This window comes from Pterocles gutturalis, unplaced genomic scaffold (genome assembly GCF_000699245.1).
Source record: "Pterocles gutturalis isolate BGI_N339 unplaced genomic scaffold, ASM69924v1 scaffold8502, whole genome shotgun sequence".
In the NCBI taxonomy this organism is placed as follows: Eukaryota; Metazoa; Chordata; class Aves; order Pterocliformes; family Pteroclidae; genus Pterocles; species Pterocles gutturalis.
The window spans coordinates 12,279-28,927 of record NW_010115253.1 but is presented as its reverse complement, the minus strand read 5'-3'; the positions used below and the strand labels follow the sequence as shown (position 1 = coordinate 28,927).

The 16,649-nt window shown below is 43.1% G+C and overlaps 1 protein-coding gene across 1 annotated transcript in view; it reads right to left on the bottom strand.

Annotated features, from left to right (window-relative positions):
- The window catches only part of LOC104462956 (metalloprotease TIKI1-like), a 25,346-nt gene extending 9,276 nt beyond the window's left edge, over positions 1-16,070 (bottom strand). The window contains exons 1-3 of the mRNA XM_010075117.1: positions 16,023-16,070; positions 14,999-15,145; positions 12,656-12,830 (exon numbers count right to left, since the gene is read on the bottom strand). Coding sequence (XP_010073419.1) covers positions 12,656-12,830; positions 14,999-15,145; positions 16,023-16,070 — 370 coding nt within the window. The remainder of the gene's footprint in view (positions 1-12,655; positions 12,831-14,998; positions 15,146-16,022) is intronic.
- Between the last annotated feature and the right edge of the window lie 579 nt (positions 16,071-16,649).

The window sequence follows — 16,649 nt, the reverse complement described above, 5'->3', positions numbered from 1 at the left end:
AGAGAAGAACAACAAAGTCCTTCCTCATCACAGGTGGCGTGGCACACTCAGGGCAGGCAGTGCTTTATCGCTGCCTACCAGCATGTACCAGAAACACAGCATCTGTAACGAATGACTGCTGAACTTCCCAAGGTCACTTTGATTACCACATTCTGCCTTTCTAAAATGCAGATGCAATTGAAATTACTCTGGTCCCATAGGTTGTTACATTATCAGGCCACTGTGGATTTCTCAGGGCAATAAGATGAAGTTGGGAGACACCTGTTCAGGAGTAGAATCAAGTCTACAACTGGTGGTGGTGCAAACCAGGTCAGAATCTGGCCACAGTATGTACATCATTTTAACATCCTCTGACATCATAAAGGCACTATCTAAGATGTCAGTCAACATCATTAACAATTTTTAAATTATTAAGAATCATCCAGCTGCACAAAAAATAGCTCTGAAAGCCAATGACTTAGATCAACCCCTTTCATTCCTTCAGTATAAGCCACTGGGGACAGAAACTCTACTTCAGTCATGCTGACAAAAGTTTCAGAAGGACTTAGCTAGATCTGCCCTAATTCTGTGATTTGTGTCTCTACTCCATTTTCAGATGGATGTGGTGGCTGATCAGCCCATAATTTGGCATCATAGTGAATAAATGACTACTCAAAAGGTGCAGGAGTTATTCCTGAAGGACTGTATGCTCTGCACGCCAAATAACTTCCACCATCACTCTATCACCTCATCAGATAAGGCTGTCGAGAAGCAAACGGACAACAGAGGCCTTGCACAGCCCCTCATAGATTTAGCTTTCTTGTCAATATTTGTTCATTTAACAGCTTACACTAATTAAAATTAGGCTTGAGCAAATGACTTCTTAGAGTGTTCCCTTGCCCCTACAGATGTAAGCAGTGCTAGAACTGAAAAGCAGCTTCAGAAAAAGTGTTTTCTGCTAATATTCTTCATAAATACATAGCCAAGAAAACACCAGCATTATTCTAGTAGCTGGCAAAAGCAAAGACATAGAAAGGTAGGTCCAACAGTGATGAGATGAACAGGCAACTAAACCCAAGGGATTTATGATTTTTCACTCCAAAATGGATTCAATGAATCGGACCACAAAATTCGTGTTTCTCATGCCACAACAGCAAAGGGCTCGTGAACTACCAGGTGAAGGCATGACAGTTGGATGGTATCATTTGAGCATAGACATTTAGCAAGATGAAGTTTCCCCGAGAGCCTAAAAACACAAACAGATCTATCTCAAATGAAACTTTTTAACCAAACACTTGAAAGCACACCCATTGGGTACCGTATTTTCTCACCTAGTAACTGGATTTTTCCCCTGCTCCTCAGCCTTTTTTCTTCGGAAAGTGTAAAGCTTGACCATTATGTGGACCTAAACTGATACTACTTGTATCTGTTACTTGCCAATGGTTCTGCCTCAGGTACAGTTAACTGAGAACTTCCTCATGTCAGCAAAAAGACCAGAGGTAGCAGGGAGCATGAATGACTGTAATTAAACATTGTAATTAAGTAAAATTAGCCACTGGAAGGCCAACATTAGGTATATAAAGTGCCAGGCCTAGTTGCCATCTCCCACCTTTAACACAGAAGAGAGACATGTGCAATGGGAAGACGAGACGGGATTCACTCCTCCTCCCCTGCCTCCAGACAGCAGAGAAAGGGGTGCTTCCAAAGGGTGATCCACCCCTTTGAAGTGAGTGAGGAAGACAACTTAGACTTTTAGAGAAGCACCTCTCTATTGATGTGGACAGGGGCAGTGTATATAGCAAGTTCAGACGAGGTATCCATCTCATGTAGGCAATGTTGTTTGAGCCAAGTCGCACCCTCAGCAGTGTAAAGCAGTGCTAAGGCTCTGAACTCGTTTTCCTAGTCCCAGTCCTTCAGGGTGAAAGGTACAGGAGATAAGATAAGCAATCCGTAGAGCAATCTACACTGTTAAAATAATTTTCCTCGTGCCAGTTTAAGAGCTTATGGTCTCATGCATTTCAAGACAGCTACCAAATAGCTGCTCATATCACGCCATCAAACACACTACCTCACCATCAATCTTCAGTTACCATTGCTCAGAGCAATGATTTAGACTGTTATGTAGGAATTTACTGTAGCACATGGATGAATCCAATTTCAATCAGCCAGCCTGCTTGAGTGATTTCCTGAAGCTGGGCCTTAATCTTCTTTTTAATTTGATGGAGTGATAAGAATATCTTTTATATCACAGTCACATGCACAGGCCTTCACAGGGAGCTTTTGCTCATTGTTGCCAATGCAATGAGTTATATCTGCATGTGAAAGAAAAATGGTAAGCTAATACTGTGTAAAAGAAAACAGACCAAATTAATAGATATATGTAAAACAGATGCATACAAATACAAACAGGCATGTGATATTAGATTGTTCACAAGATGTGATCAATCAGGAGCTGCTCAGGCTAGGTATTTAAAAGGATTAGGAGATGTCAGTGTTTGCTATCCAAAAAGGTGGGCCACACGTGCTCCATGAGACAGAACTGGTCTGGGACCCAGAGGACCTACAGGCTCCATCTCAGCTAGGTACAAAATGAAAAAAAGACAGAAAGGTGAGGGTTGGAGGTACAGGACCCCAGCAGGAGCCTCTCCACAGTCAGCGCTTTTCTTCCTTTCTAAGAACTGCCACAGAAGGAGCTTGGTGGTGTGTGAGAGACCTGATCACCAAAAACAACTGTAAGAAACATGAGAAAGATTCACTCTCCAAGGTTTAAGATCAAGCAACTATGCTGCAAAGGAGGCTTAGCGCAAAGCCACATGACAGGGAGTAGGCCTCTTTCACCTGTTTTCTGTTTTAGCCTAACACACTTGAATGCCCCCAAAAAGAAAAGCCTGTCCCATCTGAAAGCCTGCTCTTTTCTTTCTCTACACAGCTCTGCATTATCCTCTCAGCACTAGGTGAAGAGATGCCTCTGAGAGGTCAATTTACTCTGGCAGCGGGTGGGGAGCCATGAATCTCTTCTGTGCTCAAGCTCAAAGAGAAACTAAGAAGCTGTTGTGCGCACCAGCTCAGCCATGCACTCTACTGGAGAGTAAGTAAGACCCCAGCCTTTATCTGCACTCAAAGGAGATGGCATGCAGGGACCACAACTGGCAATATGCTCACACAACAATACTATTTGACTAACGTGCACTTGCAGACTAGTCCACACACTCGGACATGCATTGAGCACGCCTGACCTTCCTCTGTACCAATACCCAATCTTGCAGAACACAGGCTACTACTATTGCTGTAAAATCCATGTCTCCTGCTTGCAGTTTTTACTGCCAGTGCACACTGAGCTTTTTCCATCTAGGTAACTGTGCTAGGACTGTCGGTTTCAGCAGAGGCTCCTGAACCCGAAGTTAAGCCATCGCGGGACTGAGAATTTTCTGCATCTAGAGAAATAAACAAGGAAATACTGAACAACAGAAGTTCTTTTTCTGTTCCTGAATTTTTATTTTTCACATAAAGCTAGATTGTAAGACTGAAGAAAACTAGCTTCCTCTCTGAATTTCAACAAAATCCACAATTCCAAGCTGATACACACATTTCCTTGACTTTCTCTTAGAGTCATGTCAAAACAAACCTCCAAGGCCACATAGTTCTTTATGTCTGCTGTGTTTTCCTTAGTAGAAAGACAGCACTTCCCACCTGCCCCAGAAGCATGCCAGGACCTCATCATCTACAAATAGCCTAAGACAATGAATCACTGGACATACATGTAAAGAAACAAAAGTTTGTTAGGAAACCTGATCTGGACTGCTGACCTCCAAGATGTGGTGGGAACAAATAGAGTACATGATCGTAACAGTGCAATCACAAAATGGCACAAACTATTCTAGCCACTGAGGACATCACAAAGCAGGATGTTTATCTCTGACTGGGCTGGGACCACTCAGAGGGCTTTTGGTGCCACAGGCTCTATGGGTCATTGAAACAAATGTGTTCAAGAACATTTTAGAGGTACAGATCTTACAATTATTTAGAAAGTTCCTGGAAATGCCCATGGCAATTATCATCTGCTACCATTCTTCTTAGACTGCTTCCAGGAATTACACAGATAAATTCATATAATATGCCTCAGAAAGATGAATAGGACACCTGTAGGTGATTGGATTACTGTTACCAGCCTGTAAAAAAGCCATGACATGAGGCTGCTGACTATGCTACTCGCAAACAAAACAAGAGAAACTTAATCAAAAATTATCACTTAACTGTGAAACACAAAGGACAGCTCATCCCTCTCTATGTGCCTCCCTTGGCAAAGTTCTTCTCCTACCCTTTCAGTAACCAAAGTATCCTCCGATAGCAGTCTGCGAGCCAATAAACCCATGAAGAAGGATTCAAAACTCCCTCAAAGGATGCAAACACAAAGTAAAGGAGGGTTTCTGATGCCCTGGTGAGCAGGTACATGCATGGCCCAACTCTGTCCCACAGGTATCTGCAGCAAAGAGCTGAAAGTTCAGTGTGTGGCGGATCCAGACAATGACCACTACAGGCGAGACTTTATAATCCAGAGAACGCAGAGTACTGTCTTAAATAATTTCATTGGATGGAAGCCAAACCGCAAAACAGACATCCTACTCCTACTACAGGTGCACATCACCTTACTGTTCATCAGCCTATGAGGTGGACAAAGTGATCCTTATTGACATAAGGTACCTGATGAAGGTAAAATAAGTTCCTGGAGGACACAACTCTCAGGACACAATGACTAAGAACAGAGACACTTCAGAAAGTACTTATGTGGTAGCCCCACCCACAGTGTCACTGCAGGCAAGAAGGCTTACAGAAGAATTTTCTTCATCCCACTACATGGGCTGTTGTTCCCTGAAAAGAGCTGAAATGAGTGAAACAGAAGCAAATCTGTGTAAAGAAAAGGATGCCCATTCCTATCCCCAAATTTCTACTTAGTTTTAACTTTTGGCACAAGGACAAGGGACAGCTCATGCTCTGTGAGTGACAGCCAAAGTCCTTCTTCACAAAATGATGTTGCTCTGCTCCCATCTAGTACTAAGTGAGTGGACAAAGATAACTGTAACCATGTCTTACTGGCAGAGCTTGGCAAGCCATACTGGAGGCAGTCATACCATAGCAAAGATAGAGCCCTCAGCTTTGTGTAACCAAGTTACTACAAAACATTGTTTGCAAAAGATCATGTGCAAAAGTGCAGAGGGGCTATATATATTATTGCCATCACCAGCAGTGGCAAACATTCCCAGCAGAGTACCCTTGAAGAAACCTGTCCTTGGCGTTCAGAAATCCAGGTACAAATTTCATGACTTTGCCTCATGCATACACAAGGTTATACTTTTTAAGTACATGTTGGGATGCAGAACATGGAGCCATATTAACCCAGTTAGTAAAATTATGGAGGAAAAAGAAGCTAGACAAGATATTTAATATGATCCAAAACAAAAGAAGGAAAGTGGTTGATGTTATCAACTAAATTATAGATCAGTTTCCTTTAGATGCATGCTTTCTGTACCCACTATTCAAGAAGAAGACACTGCTTTCAAGCATGAGGACTGTGCACCCAGGTGAGGTGAGCTCACACTTCTGATTCTGGGAGAAGTGAAGGAAGAAGTCCTGTGCAGTTACACTAGATAACCCAAACAACATACGGAAAACAGGGGTTATTGATAAAGTAGCTGGGATTCCTGATTTGCCACCTAAGCTAAAACAGTTTCTCAAACAGAAAACATATAACACTAAATTTAATAAAATCTTAGAGACCTGGGCCAGTTCACTCCTCCTTAGGCAACCTGGTGTCCCCCGGCTCCCCAGGGCTCACCATATTGATGCCAGCCTTAGCGCGGACACCCACTTGGCATAGCGCACTGCAGCCCAGAACTCCTGGGCTCAAGCGATCCGGTGGGCTCAGCCTCCCAAGTAGCTGGGACTACAGGCGCGTGCCACCATGCCCTGCAAATCTTCTTGCTTCTAACAGTACTTCCAAGTCAGGAAAAGCTCAGGTATCAGAACACAAACAAAAGGACTAAGAACATGTCATTCTCACAAATTTAATGCTGCTGGGTGAAGGAAATGACAAAAATTGAAGGGTATGGGGGCAGCCCTAGTCAGCTTAAAGATTCCCCAAATTCACATTAAGTGCATGAGTATAAGGATGTTGCATAACAATACTTCTGTGTGCATGTAGGTCCAATCCCCTGCAAGCAGCCCTCCCATGCCATCTGATTTTTTGAGAGTGCAGACTCCCAAACATACTCCTTACTGTGATTATCTATAAGGTGAAATATTAATGAAATATTATTACATAAACATTGAACTTGAGGTTTTACTCCACTAAGGCCATGACAAGTGTTGATCTTCAAAAAACATAACTTCCTTCAAATCCCTTTTTTAATATAAAATCTTAGTGGATCATACTTCAACACTCTCAAACCAAAGGGGCAAATTTGATGGGCAGAACTGTGGAACAATGACATTCTCTACACTCAAGAAAATATTTTCACTAGACATAGAGAGACTTAAAGAAGGTGCCTTAATCACTGTTGATTATTTTTACAAATACTGGTGGAAGGTCCTTTCTCCAATCTTTTATTTTCCAGAGACAATAAATCCTGTTTGTCTTGCATAATTTCCCATACAAAAATGCCAGATGGAATAGCAAATTTCAAGAAGTAACAGCGAATAGCTCTACGTGGAAACACTACCACCTAACACACCATGAGACTCAGCACAATCCAGTTTCCCCTGGAAATCTGTGGGGTTTTTTTGTGGGTTTTGGTTTTTTTTTGTTTTTTTGTTTTTGCTTTTTTATGACATAAGGGACAAGGGAAAAGGCATCAGACATGCCTGTGGATTCAATGTGCTTGGCACCTAAGGCTGACACATAACTGACGAGTCCCCCACATCCCAAGAACTGTCTCAAACCCTAGATAAATTGGAGGAAGCCACTTGATGGACTATGTCAGAGTCTGGGGTGACCACAGGTGGTAGCACGTTCTCTCTTTTCTGGGTCCAGGTGGTTAAGACAGTAGGTTACACACCCATCTTCAACATAATTGACAGGGTTGATTATGCTTCTGCAATGATGCCTAAATCCTTCTACATGTTGTTGGATCACGTCAAACACACAAGAGTTAATTTTAGTTTAGCAAGTATCAATTGACTTAGTGGCTGGGCGGAAGACAGCTAAGATTTGGAGCTCTTAGCCAGATTGCTCATTCAGATATTGGTTCATCAGTCTGCTCAGAACAATTCTTCTTTCTGGGATGTCTTGCAGGGATCAGAGGCGTAAAGACTAGGAAAAAGCCATACAGTCCCTGGAAGTTTTAATCCATACAGTTTGAGTAATGCTAAATAAACATGTTCATTATTTCCTTTAGTAATTAGAAGAAATGGTAGCTGCAGAAGTTTTCACCATCATCCCTCTTCTCTTAGTGTTAATGGTGGCTTGGCAACATCCAATACACTTTGAAGTCTCAGAATGATGCTTTTCTCAGGAGAAGCAAAGAAAAAAGAGCTTTGTGAGAAAAAGGAATTTGGCAGTGTTTATGAGATTAAGAGGACCAACTTCTGAAGTTGTCACATCAGCCCGCATCTCTCAATGCAGTCATTTAATACACAGGGATATAAGGCATCTCAGATTCCTCTGTACTTCTTATTCATGAGCTGGCACTTCTGAAGCTTCTCAGCTGTTCAAAGAGGCAGGAAAGACTGGAGGGAACTTAAACTCAGCTCCTAGAAAGTCTGGCTTCACCTGATGCCTTGCCTGTCATAATAAAGTCAGAATCTCATGCCACTAAGCATGTTTCCTCCTGCACAAAACCCAACCCAAACCAAACGTCTTCCTTTTTTTTCTCCATCTCTTATTCTTTAGCAGCTTCAACAAAAACTGTAAGTAAGCTAAAGCAAACAAGCCATGCTCATCCTGGAAAAAAAAGTGACCATGCCTAAGGAAAGCCCATTTAGAGTTGACTTTGATGAGAAACATCAAGGGAAACAAGGAATGCTTCTACTGATACCTCAGCAGTAAAATGTAGTCTAGACATATGTCATCCCAGTGCTGAAGGGGGCAGGGCAGGAGACCTGATGACAAAGCATATGGAAAAGGCCAGTGTACTCAGTGCTATTGTCACCTTCTTTAATGGTAAAACCAGCTTTCAGACATCTCAGGTTCCTAGACAGAAAGTCTAGGGCAAAGAAGGATAAGGCACATTCCAACAGACGAGTCACGTACAAATTCCAATAGAACACACCCAGAGGAACTGTGGGAGCTTCCCAATGTCCACTGTGAGCCCACTCTTAATTATCTGGTTGTGGCAATTGGGGAAAGTCCTTGAGGATTGGAATAAAGCAAGTATCAGTCCTATCTTCAAGAAGGGGAAGAAGAAGGATCCAGGAAACTACAAACTGGTCAGACACACCTCTATTCCTGGGGAAGGTGATGGAGTAAATTATTCTGCAAACCATTTCCACATGTGTTAGGGACGAGCAGATGATTGGGAGGGGTCAGTATGGATTTATGATAAGAGAATCTTTGCTCATGAAGTTTAGCAAACCAAGTCCTGCACCTGGGCAGGAATAGCTCCAAGCACCACGACAGGCTGGGCACCAACTGGCTGAAAGACCAGCTTGGCAGAAAATGATGTGACATCCTGGTGGTCATCAAGTTGATCTTGAGCCAGTAATGTCCCTTGTGGCAAAGAAGGCCAATGTAAGAGCGTTGCCAGCATCCCCAGCCCTGGTGACATACATCTAGGTCCAGTGTCTAGCTCTGGCCTCCCCAGTTCAAAAGAGATGTGGACGTACTGGAGAGAGTCCAGCAAAGGGCCACAAAGATGATGAACAATTAGAGCATCTCTCATATGAGGAGAGGCTGAGAGAGCTGGGACTGTTTAGCCTGGAAAAAAGAAGGCTCACAAAAGGCTATAATTGATTTATAAATACCTGACAGGATATTGTAAAATAGATGGAGCAGAACTTTTCTCAGTGGTGCCCCATGAAAGGACAAGAGGCAATGAACACAAATTGGTACAGAGGAAATCCCACTTAAACACAAGAGAAAGCTTTTTTTCCTGTGAGAGTGGTTAAAGACTAGAATAGGCTGCCTGGAGAGGTTCTGGAGTCTCCATCCTTGCAGATACGTGATCAGGCTCTGTCCTAGGAAAACTGCTCTATATGATCCTGCTCTGAACAGGGGAGCGCTCCAGAGGTCCCTGTCAGCCTGAACTATCCCATGATTCTGTGAAGGTTTAGCCAGCAGGCAGCATTCTTGTAAGACCTGTACAAGTGGCAAAACTCTCCATACCAGATTAGGACAATGCAGCCCGCTCTACATCAATGTGCACCTCTTAGGAAAACCAGAAACATGTAGTGCTATCTATCTGGATGTCTATGGAATCACATGCGCCATCACTTTGGCGTAGCACTCAGATCCTGAATGATCCACTTACGGTGCAGAGAATTTTAAAATGCATATAGCAGGAAGACTGCTTGTGAAAGACTATAGCTGGCTTTGCTTCACAAATTCTTCCACTGGCAACAAGAAGTAGGTCTGGCTTGTAACGCTAGTGCTGCCATACAAACAGGCCTGTCCACAATTAAGAAAAAATCCTTACTGAACCTAGTGGAATGCTGCTGGCATGACCATCTCTCTCTTGCCATACTTTCCTTCAATTCCCTCAAACAGACCTATCTTGGCTTGAAACTTTCCATGTTTGCACTTTGGCGAGAAACAAAGCTTTTTTGTATAGTTTCAGCAATCTGGTATTTTTTATCTCTCCTTTTGTGCAAGCTTAAATTACTTCCAAACAAAAATAGTTCCAGAACTGAGCTCTGACTGTGAAATGCCTTCAACACAATAAAGTGAGAGTTTGGTCTGTTAAAACGTAGTAAAAGCATAAAATACACAGAATCTAATGATCAAATCTATTACAGTCCAAATTGTCACATGTAATTCCATGTAAGAAATCAATATCTATAGCCATGCAGCTGTATTGAGACCTGAAAAGAGATGGGAGTTTTTTTTTTTTTTGCACAATGTATTACATATCTCTAAACCACATCAATCCACTTGGAATATAAAACAAATTATAAATCTTTTCTGATTTTCCCCCATTTCAAATAAAAATACAAGGAGTAGTTTAAATAACAAGAGGGGGTATTTGTAATACCACAGTCACCCACAAACCATGACCTTGTTTGGATATAACTGATGATAAAAGTGTTTTTTCAATGGTGTTTGGTTAATGGAAAAAAATTAACTTCCCTTTCAAAAAGCTTAACCCTTTTAAAAATAAAAAAACATAGGGTGAAAAAACCTGGAAAGAAACAACTAAAAGTCTTCTCCCCTTCTAACCTGGAGATCCTTCAATATCCTACCACCATTTTAACACAACGTTGTCCTGCAGTTTAGCAGCCACTGCTGGGAGATTTTTTTTTCACTGGTGGCCAGCAAAGGGAAAAGCACAATGCAGTGATGATTTAGTCCCATTCCTACAGCTTTTCTTTCTCTCTTTTTATTCTACATCTCATTCTAACCTGCTTTGTGCAAGCACTTTCCTGGAACCCTTTTCCAGTAATTAACAACAGTACAATACTCAAGCAATGGTCAAAACTGAACACACTGTTCATCTTCTGCTTGCTGGCATAAAAATAAATCTCCCACATAATTATCTATCACATACAGCAATTTGGATAAGCAAAAGGTTAAATTAGCTTGCTGGAAAACAATAAAAGCCAGCACTCACATTTGTGATGTACACTCAGAAAACCTCAGAACCGTGCAGAAATTGATCTGTTTTCTGCATTATATCCTGTGATGTTACTTCTCATTTAGACAATTAATATGAAACAAATTGAAAAAAAAAAAAAAAAAAGAAAAAAAAGAAAGAAACCCCCATGCAGTCAAACAAGGGGATCATGAGGAATTGTGCTGCTAAAAGTGAGAGGCTGGCACTGTTCTTTGAGCAGAGCTATTTGGAAGAGCAGATGAGAACAGAGGCCAGACTGGTATCAAAGCCAGAGTGCAATTAGAGACATTTCAAAGTCAATCTAGAGTCCCCAGAGAAGAAAGGGAACCTGTCTGGATTCAAAAGTATGATGGAAAAGCACACTAAGAGCATGCCTGGTGCTTGGAGATCAAGCCATGTGTACATAGGCCATAGATCAAGGGCGTTCATATAGGCCCAAAGCTCCAGGTAGTGCTGCAGTATAGGAGTGTTGGGTGAATCCTAACTCTGCTCTGCTGGAGGAGGCAATTAGAGGACAAAGAAGGGGGCAACTGGGAAAAGGAAAATAAGAGGAAAAGCAAAGCAAGAATCCAGAAAGCCTGGCAAGGTTTTTAGGCCTGTCATCAAGGTTGAGAACGAGAGAGATTGGGAAGGACAGGGATCTGTCCTGCTCCTGCAGTGCTTCTGGGCTCTGGAGCAGAGCTATGCACACTAATGACAATAAAGACATCTATTTGCATGGGCTGCTCATCACTCAGTTGTGACCCAGTCACTGCAGCCCCAGCATCTGTGACATTACAATCTTCATGCATGCCTGAACAGACATTATCAGCCATCTTTCATTACCTTCTTGCTGTCACACTCAGGACCCTTGTTATTTTAAATTTGTAAGCACAACTCCCTGTTGTAAGGAAGGAGATTTCACGTAGACTTTGAATACCAATGCTTTTAGAGGGTTTAAGTAAATATTTTACCTTGTCTAGATCTCCCATCCTCACTAAAACAATAGCCACTGAGACCAGAAAACATCACGTGGAGCCTGACACCAATTCCATTTCTTCCCCTTTCCCAAGGTCCATATGGTTCACAGTGGAGGGGATGTGATACTTCTCAGGGAATCAGCACCTGTATTTTCAAAGACTGATCCTCAGTTGTTCCTTTCCCTGGAGCTAGAACAAGGGATAGGAGTAATGGCAAACCAAACCTGTTTACACCCTCCACCCAGCCCTAGTCTGAAGTGTGAGTGTTAACCTCACTGAGTTAGATGTGCTGCTGGATGTTTTTTTTTTCTGACTGCTAAGATGCAGAAAATGGAAGTTTTCCCCAACTGGGCCCAATGCTCTGCTCCAAAGTAGTGTCCGATGCGATTTCCTTGTAGTTGTGGAAACGCAGTGAAAGAGATAAGGAGCTGAAGCAGGAAGAGGAAGATGAAAGTGTGCCTTGTCTCTCCTCTTGCATTTATTGAGCCCCTTAGATTCACACAATTCGGCACATTATTCTTATGGGTGTATTCCTGAAAGGTTTATTCCAGCACTGGTGCAACCTCTGACTTGCTGCCTTTCATCTCAGCTCCCTATTTCTCCTACCCTTCTGGCCTGGGTGGCCAGACACATATGTCTAAGAGATGTCTAAGAGATGCATACACAATGTGTATGCATTGTAGTTGGTTCAGTATCTTTGGCTACACATATAAGTCTGTAACTAATGAATACTGTAATCAATGCATACACTGTGAGCTTTTTGCATGCTGAAGAAAAACAGTTTTCTACTCTGAAAAAGTTTCCCTACCAGGGCACATCTATCAGGACAAAGCTGTGTTCTGTGTCCACCATGGTAAAATTACTGACCCTTCTTTAAAATGAGGGAAGCATTTGTAAAAAGCTTCTAATGGACATGGGACGAATGTGTTCAGGTTGAAGGGCACCTCAGTCACGTACCAGCTCCAAATGCAAAGAAGAAACTCTTGTCTGGGTACTTTTCCAGCAGGTCCTTCACCCTCCTGCCCATTCGCTCATTTCTCTTGTAGATGAGCTCCTGACGGAAGTAGCTGTCTATCTCTTGGGCAGTAATGCGTTCATGGGCCGGAAGTGTAGCATTAATGAAATTTGGGACCTAAGGTAGGAAAAAAAAAATGTCTTCATGAAAGCGGCATTTATTTCATAGGCAGCCTTCATGCAGAGGCATTTTGCTCCATCATTGAATGTGGCAATCACTTTGTCCCTCAAGGCACATCCAGTAGCACAAAACTCAAAGAAAGGTAAGAAATGACAAACTTCTAATAATGCATAGTGCTTCATTTCTCTCAACATATAATTTCATAAACCAGCCAGCTGATTTTTTTTTTTCTGCAAAATCAACAAACATTATCAGTTTGCTACACTGTAGATCCCATATCCTAAATGCTCGGCTGAAGAAAGTAAATATTTGCCCTTGGCTATCTTTAGCTGGATACGTCTTCCTTAGATTGCCATTGGTATGACATAACTATGACGATAATTGCACTCTTCTAAGTGAGTTTGGTATCAGAGCCCTCAGGCTGTCAAAGAATAGCTGTGCAATTTTAAGTAGTTAACAAAAACATCCCCAAACTTTCTAAAAGAAAGAGGGCCAGATTTTGTTAGGAAAGAATGTATTAGCCTGTTCCTCAAGGTATTTTTTAAAACTCTCTTCCTCCCCTGGGGCCCCCAGGACAGATGTGCTGCACACTACCCTGATTTCTTGCTAGTGGAGAGAAACATAGGTCTGGAGTTGCAGCCATTTTGGCTTCTTGGCTTTTGGCTTTTGGCATTGCAGCTACTGGGACTGCTAGGGAAAGGGCCTGCAAGTGGTGGTTTCTGGGGAGCAGAGCCACTAAGCCAGGTGCTTTACCTTGCAAGGCTGTGGCAGCTGAAGAGGGTCTGGAGCCACTCAGACTATTATGGACTGTTTCCAAAGGGTTCTTAGCCCACAGTGGGTCATCTGCAGGGCAGGCATGGGGTCAAATACAATTTACAGAGAAGTTCTGCTTAAATACGTAAGCTGACAGTGTTGTAGAGTATTACTAGTCAGCTCTGCTGTGAGGAAGAGTGGTCTGCAGTGGAGCCCCTCATGTTAGTAAAGGGCAGTTGCTCCCTCAGAGACATGCATGTCTTGACAAGAGCTGTTCTCTCCAAGGACCTCAAGGCAACACCAGCTGTCTGCAGTTTGTAACACCTCAGCAGAATAGTGATGCAACATCTGTATGCTTTTACAGTGCTGGCCTCCTTTGAGTCTTTTGAAATGTATGAATGAAATGCACTATGTACAAGCTAAGCAGTATTAACAACCAGGTTGCCTGAACCTACAGGCTGAAGCATGTGCAGGAGAGGAAGGTAACAACACTCACACAAAGCTCAGTGCCGGAGAAGTAAGGGTTAGTATGACAGTATTTCCAGCTCCACAGAACCAGACCATATATATCAAAAGGCCCTAGAAAAATTGATATTCATCAGGGAAAGGCCAGGTATCAGCAGTCACTTGTTCAGTACTGTGAGGCTAGAGCCTATGATTTCATTGATGTGCATGAATTGCCAGGCAGTACCTCATGGATGAGAATAGAGAAGCCTGATGTCTAAAGTCCGAGGTTAGCTAATCTAACAGCCCAAAAAGGCCAAATTGATCCCTGCTGGGCGTTGTCTCATGGTTTAAAGATCAGAGCACTGTATTCCACTGTGCTGCTTAGGAAACCATCTCCATAAACCAAGTCCGTGAGGCCTCAGAAGGTTTTCTTTCCCTTAACATTCACACTATCTTTTCTGTTTGAATCCATGTCTCTTCCTTGGGCCTTGCCCACATTACACAGTCATATGGATAGGGGACATTAAAAACCTTGCCGCTTGCCACTTGCCCAGCCTTACATAAGCATCCAAGACATGAGTGCGTTTCTCTGTTGCTATTTGCACAAAAGAGCCTGCTGCTGCTCTCTGTTGGCACTAAATTTGCTGATACCTAAGCTAGTGTAATTCCACACGATCCTTAAGAAAATAAAGGATTAACTCATAGAGCTTTGACACCAAAGCAAACACTAATCCAAAAGAGAAAGCCACGTGCATCTTCACTGCTTGCATGCAGCAAGCCAGGGGTGAGGTGTGCAGACTCCTAGGACAGGAGGTGCAAGAAAGTGGACACGCCAGGGAGCCAGCGATGTGCCCATGGCCCTTGCCTGCAAAGGGCTCACCTGAGAAGGTATGAGCATGAGTAAGACAGTGGTTCGTGCTACAGGGACATATGTGTAGTACAAGGGCTGCGATGGCAAGACTCACTTGAGAAGTGTCATGGTTGAAGATGATGGAGCTGAGGTCCCCACAGTTGTAATGCTTGATAAGGTCTTCTGTCGTATAGGGGATCTGGAAACTGCCTGTTCGGAGGCTCTCCTGATGCAAGAGAGTCTGATTCAAAGCAAAGACCACCTGAGGAAGGGGGAGAGGGAGGAAAAGACAGAGTTCCTGGTGAGTTCTCTTCTCGCCCCTTGAGAAGGTCACAGATACACAGCCGCCTGCTGAAGGCTCTGTGAAAGCTGCTCTCACTCCAAGCATGCCACTCCATTGTTGCCAACCCATGCCTTCTCCAGGTCTGCAGATACTCACACCTCAGGTCCCACATGCCTGCTCACAGGAAACTGACACACCACACCTAACTCTGGAAGGTTTTGCCCATGACGTGATTAATACAGAAAATACAAAGGGACAGCCTGAAATAGGGGCAATCTTTCTCCCCTAAGTGACAGTTTTCCTGACCACCAAAGAGCCCTATGGCCTGGCAGGCTCCTATCCCCACAGCTCCTCAGCCACCCACCTAAATTAAGCATGGTTTCTCCTTGTTTGCCCTTTCTTCCTCATCTGCAAGAAACACCCCTGCTTCTCCCACAGACCCTGTTTATTTCAAACAGGAATAGCTCTCTGGAGCAGGCTGGGGAAGGATGGTAGCTGCCAGCAGCCACCCTCCCTGCAGGCAGAGCGAGAGGGCAGCAGCCCTGAAGCAGCCCAGCGCTCTCCCCCAGGCTGACTGCCTCCCCAGGCATGGGGGCTGCTGCTACTGCTGCTGCTGCATTTCTAAATGAAGTAAGCTGAGAGGTATTGCTGAGATCTTGAAACACATTTCAAAAGCTACTCTTGGGAGGGTTATTTTCTAAGCTCTGGTGACTCTTTGCAGCCTGATGAGGGTTCTGTGTACTTAACTCCTTACCAACAAAGTGATTTCCTGTCCTTTTAAAAAAACATGAGATGGGAGTGAATGTTGCTGTTCATGAACTTTGTTGGTACAAACTGCACATGATTAAAAGAATACCTGCAGGTAGACACTCAGGAAAGTTACATCAAACTGACTACTGGCCATCTTGCAAAGGACCTCTGTTTAATTTGTAAGTAAATTAAACAAAAACAAATCGAAACCATTTTATGTCTGAACAAAGTTTGCATGCAGGCTGGGGTTTAGGTTTATTGCACTCTGAAGCTATCATTTTCCATTTGATTGGCTTCACTTCCCATGCAGAGAAGCCCTAATGGATGTTAATAAACAGATTAGATTCACTGTGAGATAAGCCAAATCCATTCTGAAAATGTGGGGTTTGTACAGCCACGACCTCTAGGTCATGCCAGGCAAATCTTGTATGTACAATCAGTCCAGCCAAAAGCACTTCCATGGGACTGAATTATTTTGTAAGTTATTTGACTATCATAGCAGCATCAACTTGGACAATTTACCATTAAAGCAAAAAGGCCCTTTCAAGACTCCGCAGCCTCTGAAACAATGACCAGACAGTTCCTGTCCCCAGAACAGGAATAAGACTTGTGATGGTCTCCAGAGCTCTGCCTCAATGTAGGGTAAGCACATCGAAGAGACTTTGCAATCTTTACCTTTTGATTTTAATCCGAACACAAACCAGAGGAGGGTAACCAGCTTCTGTGGAGAAAA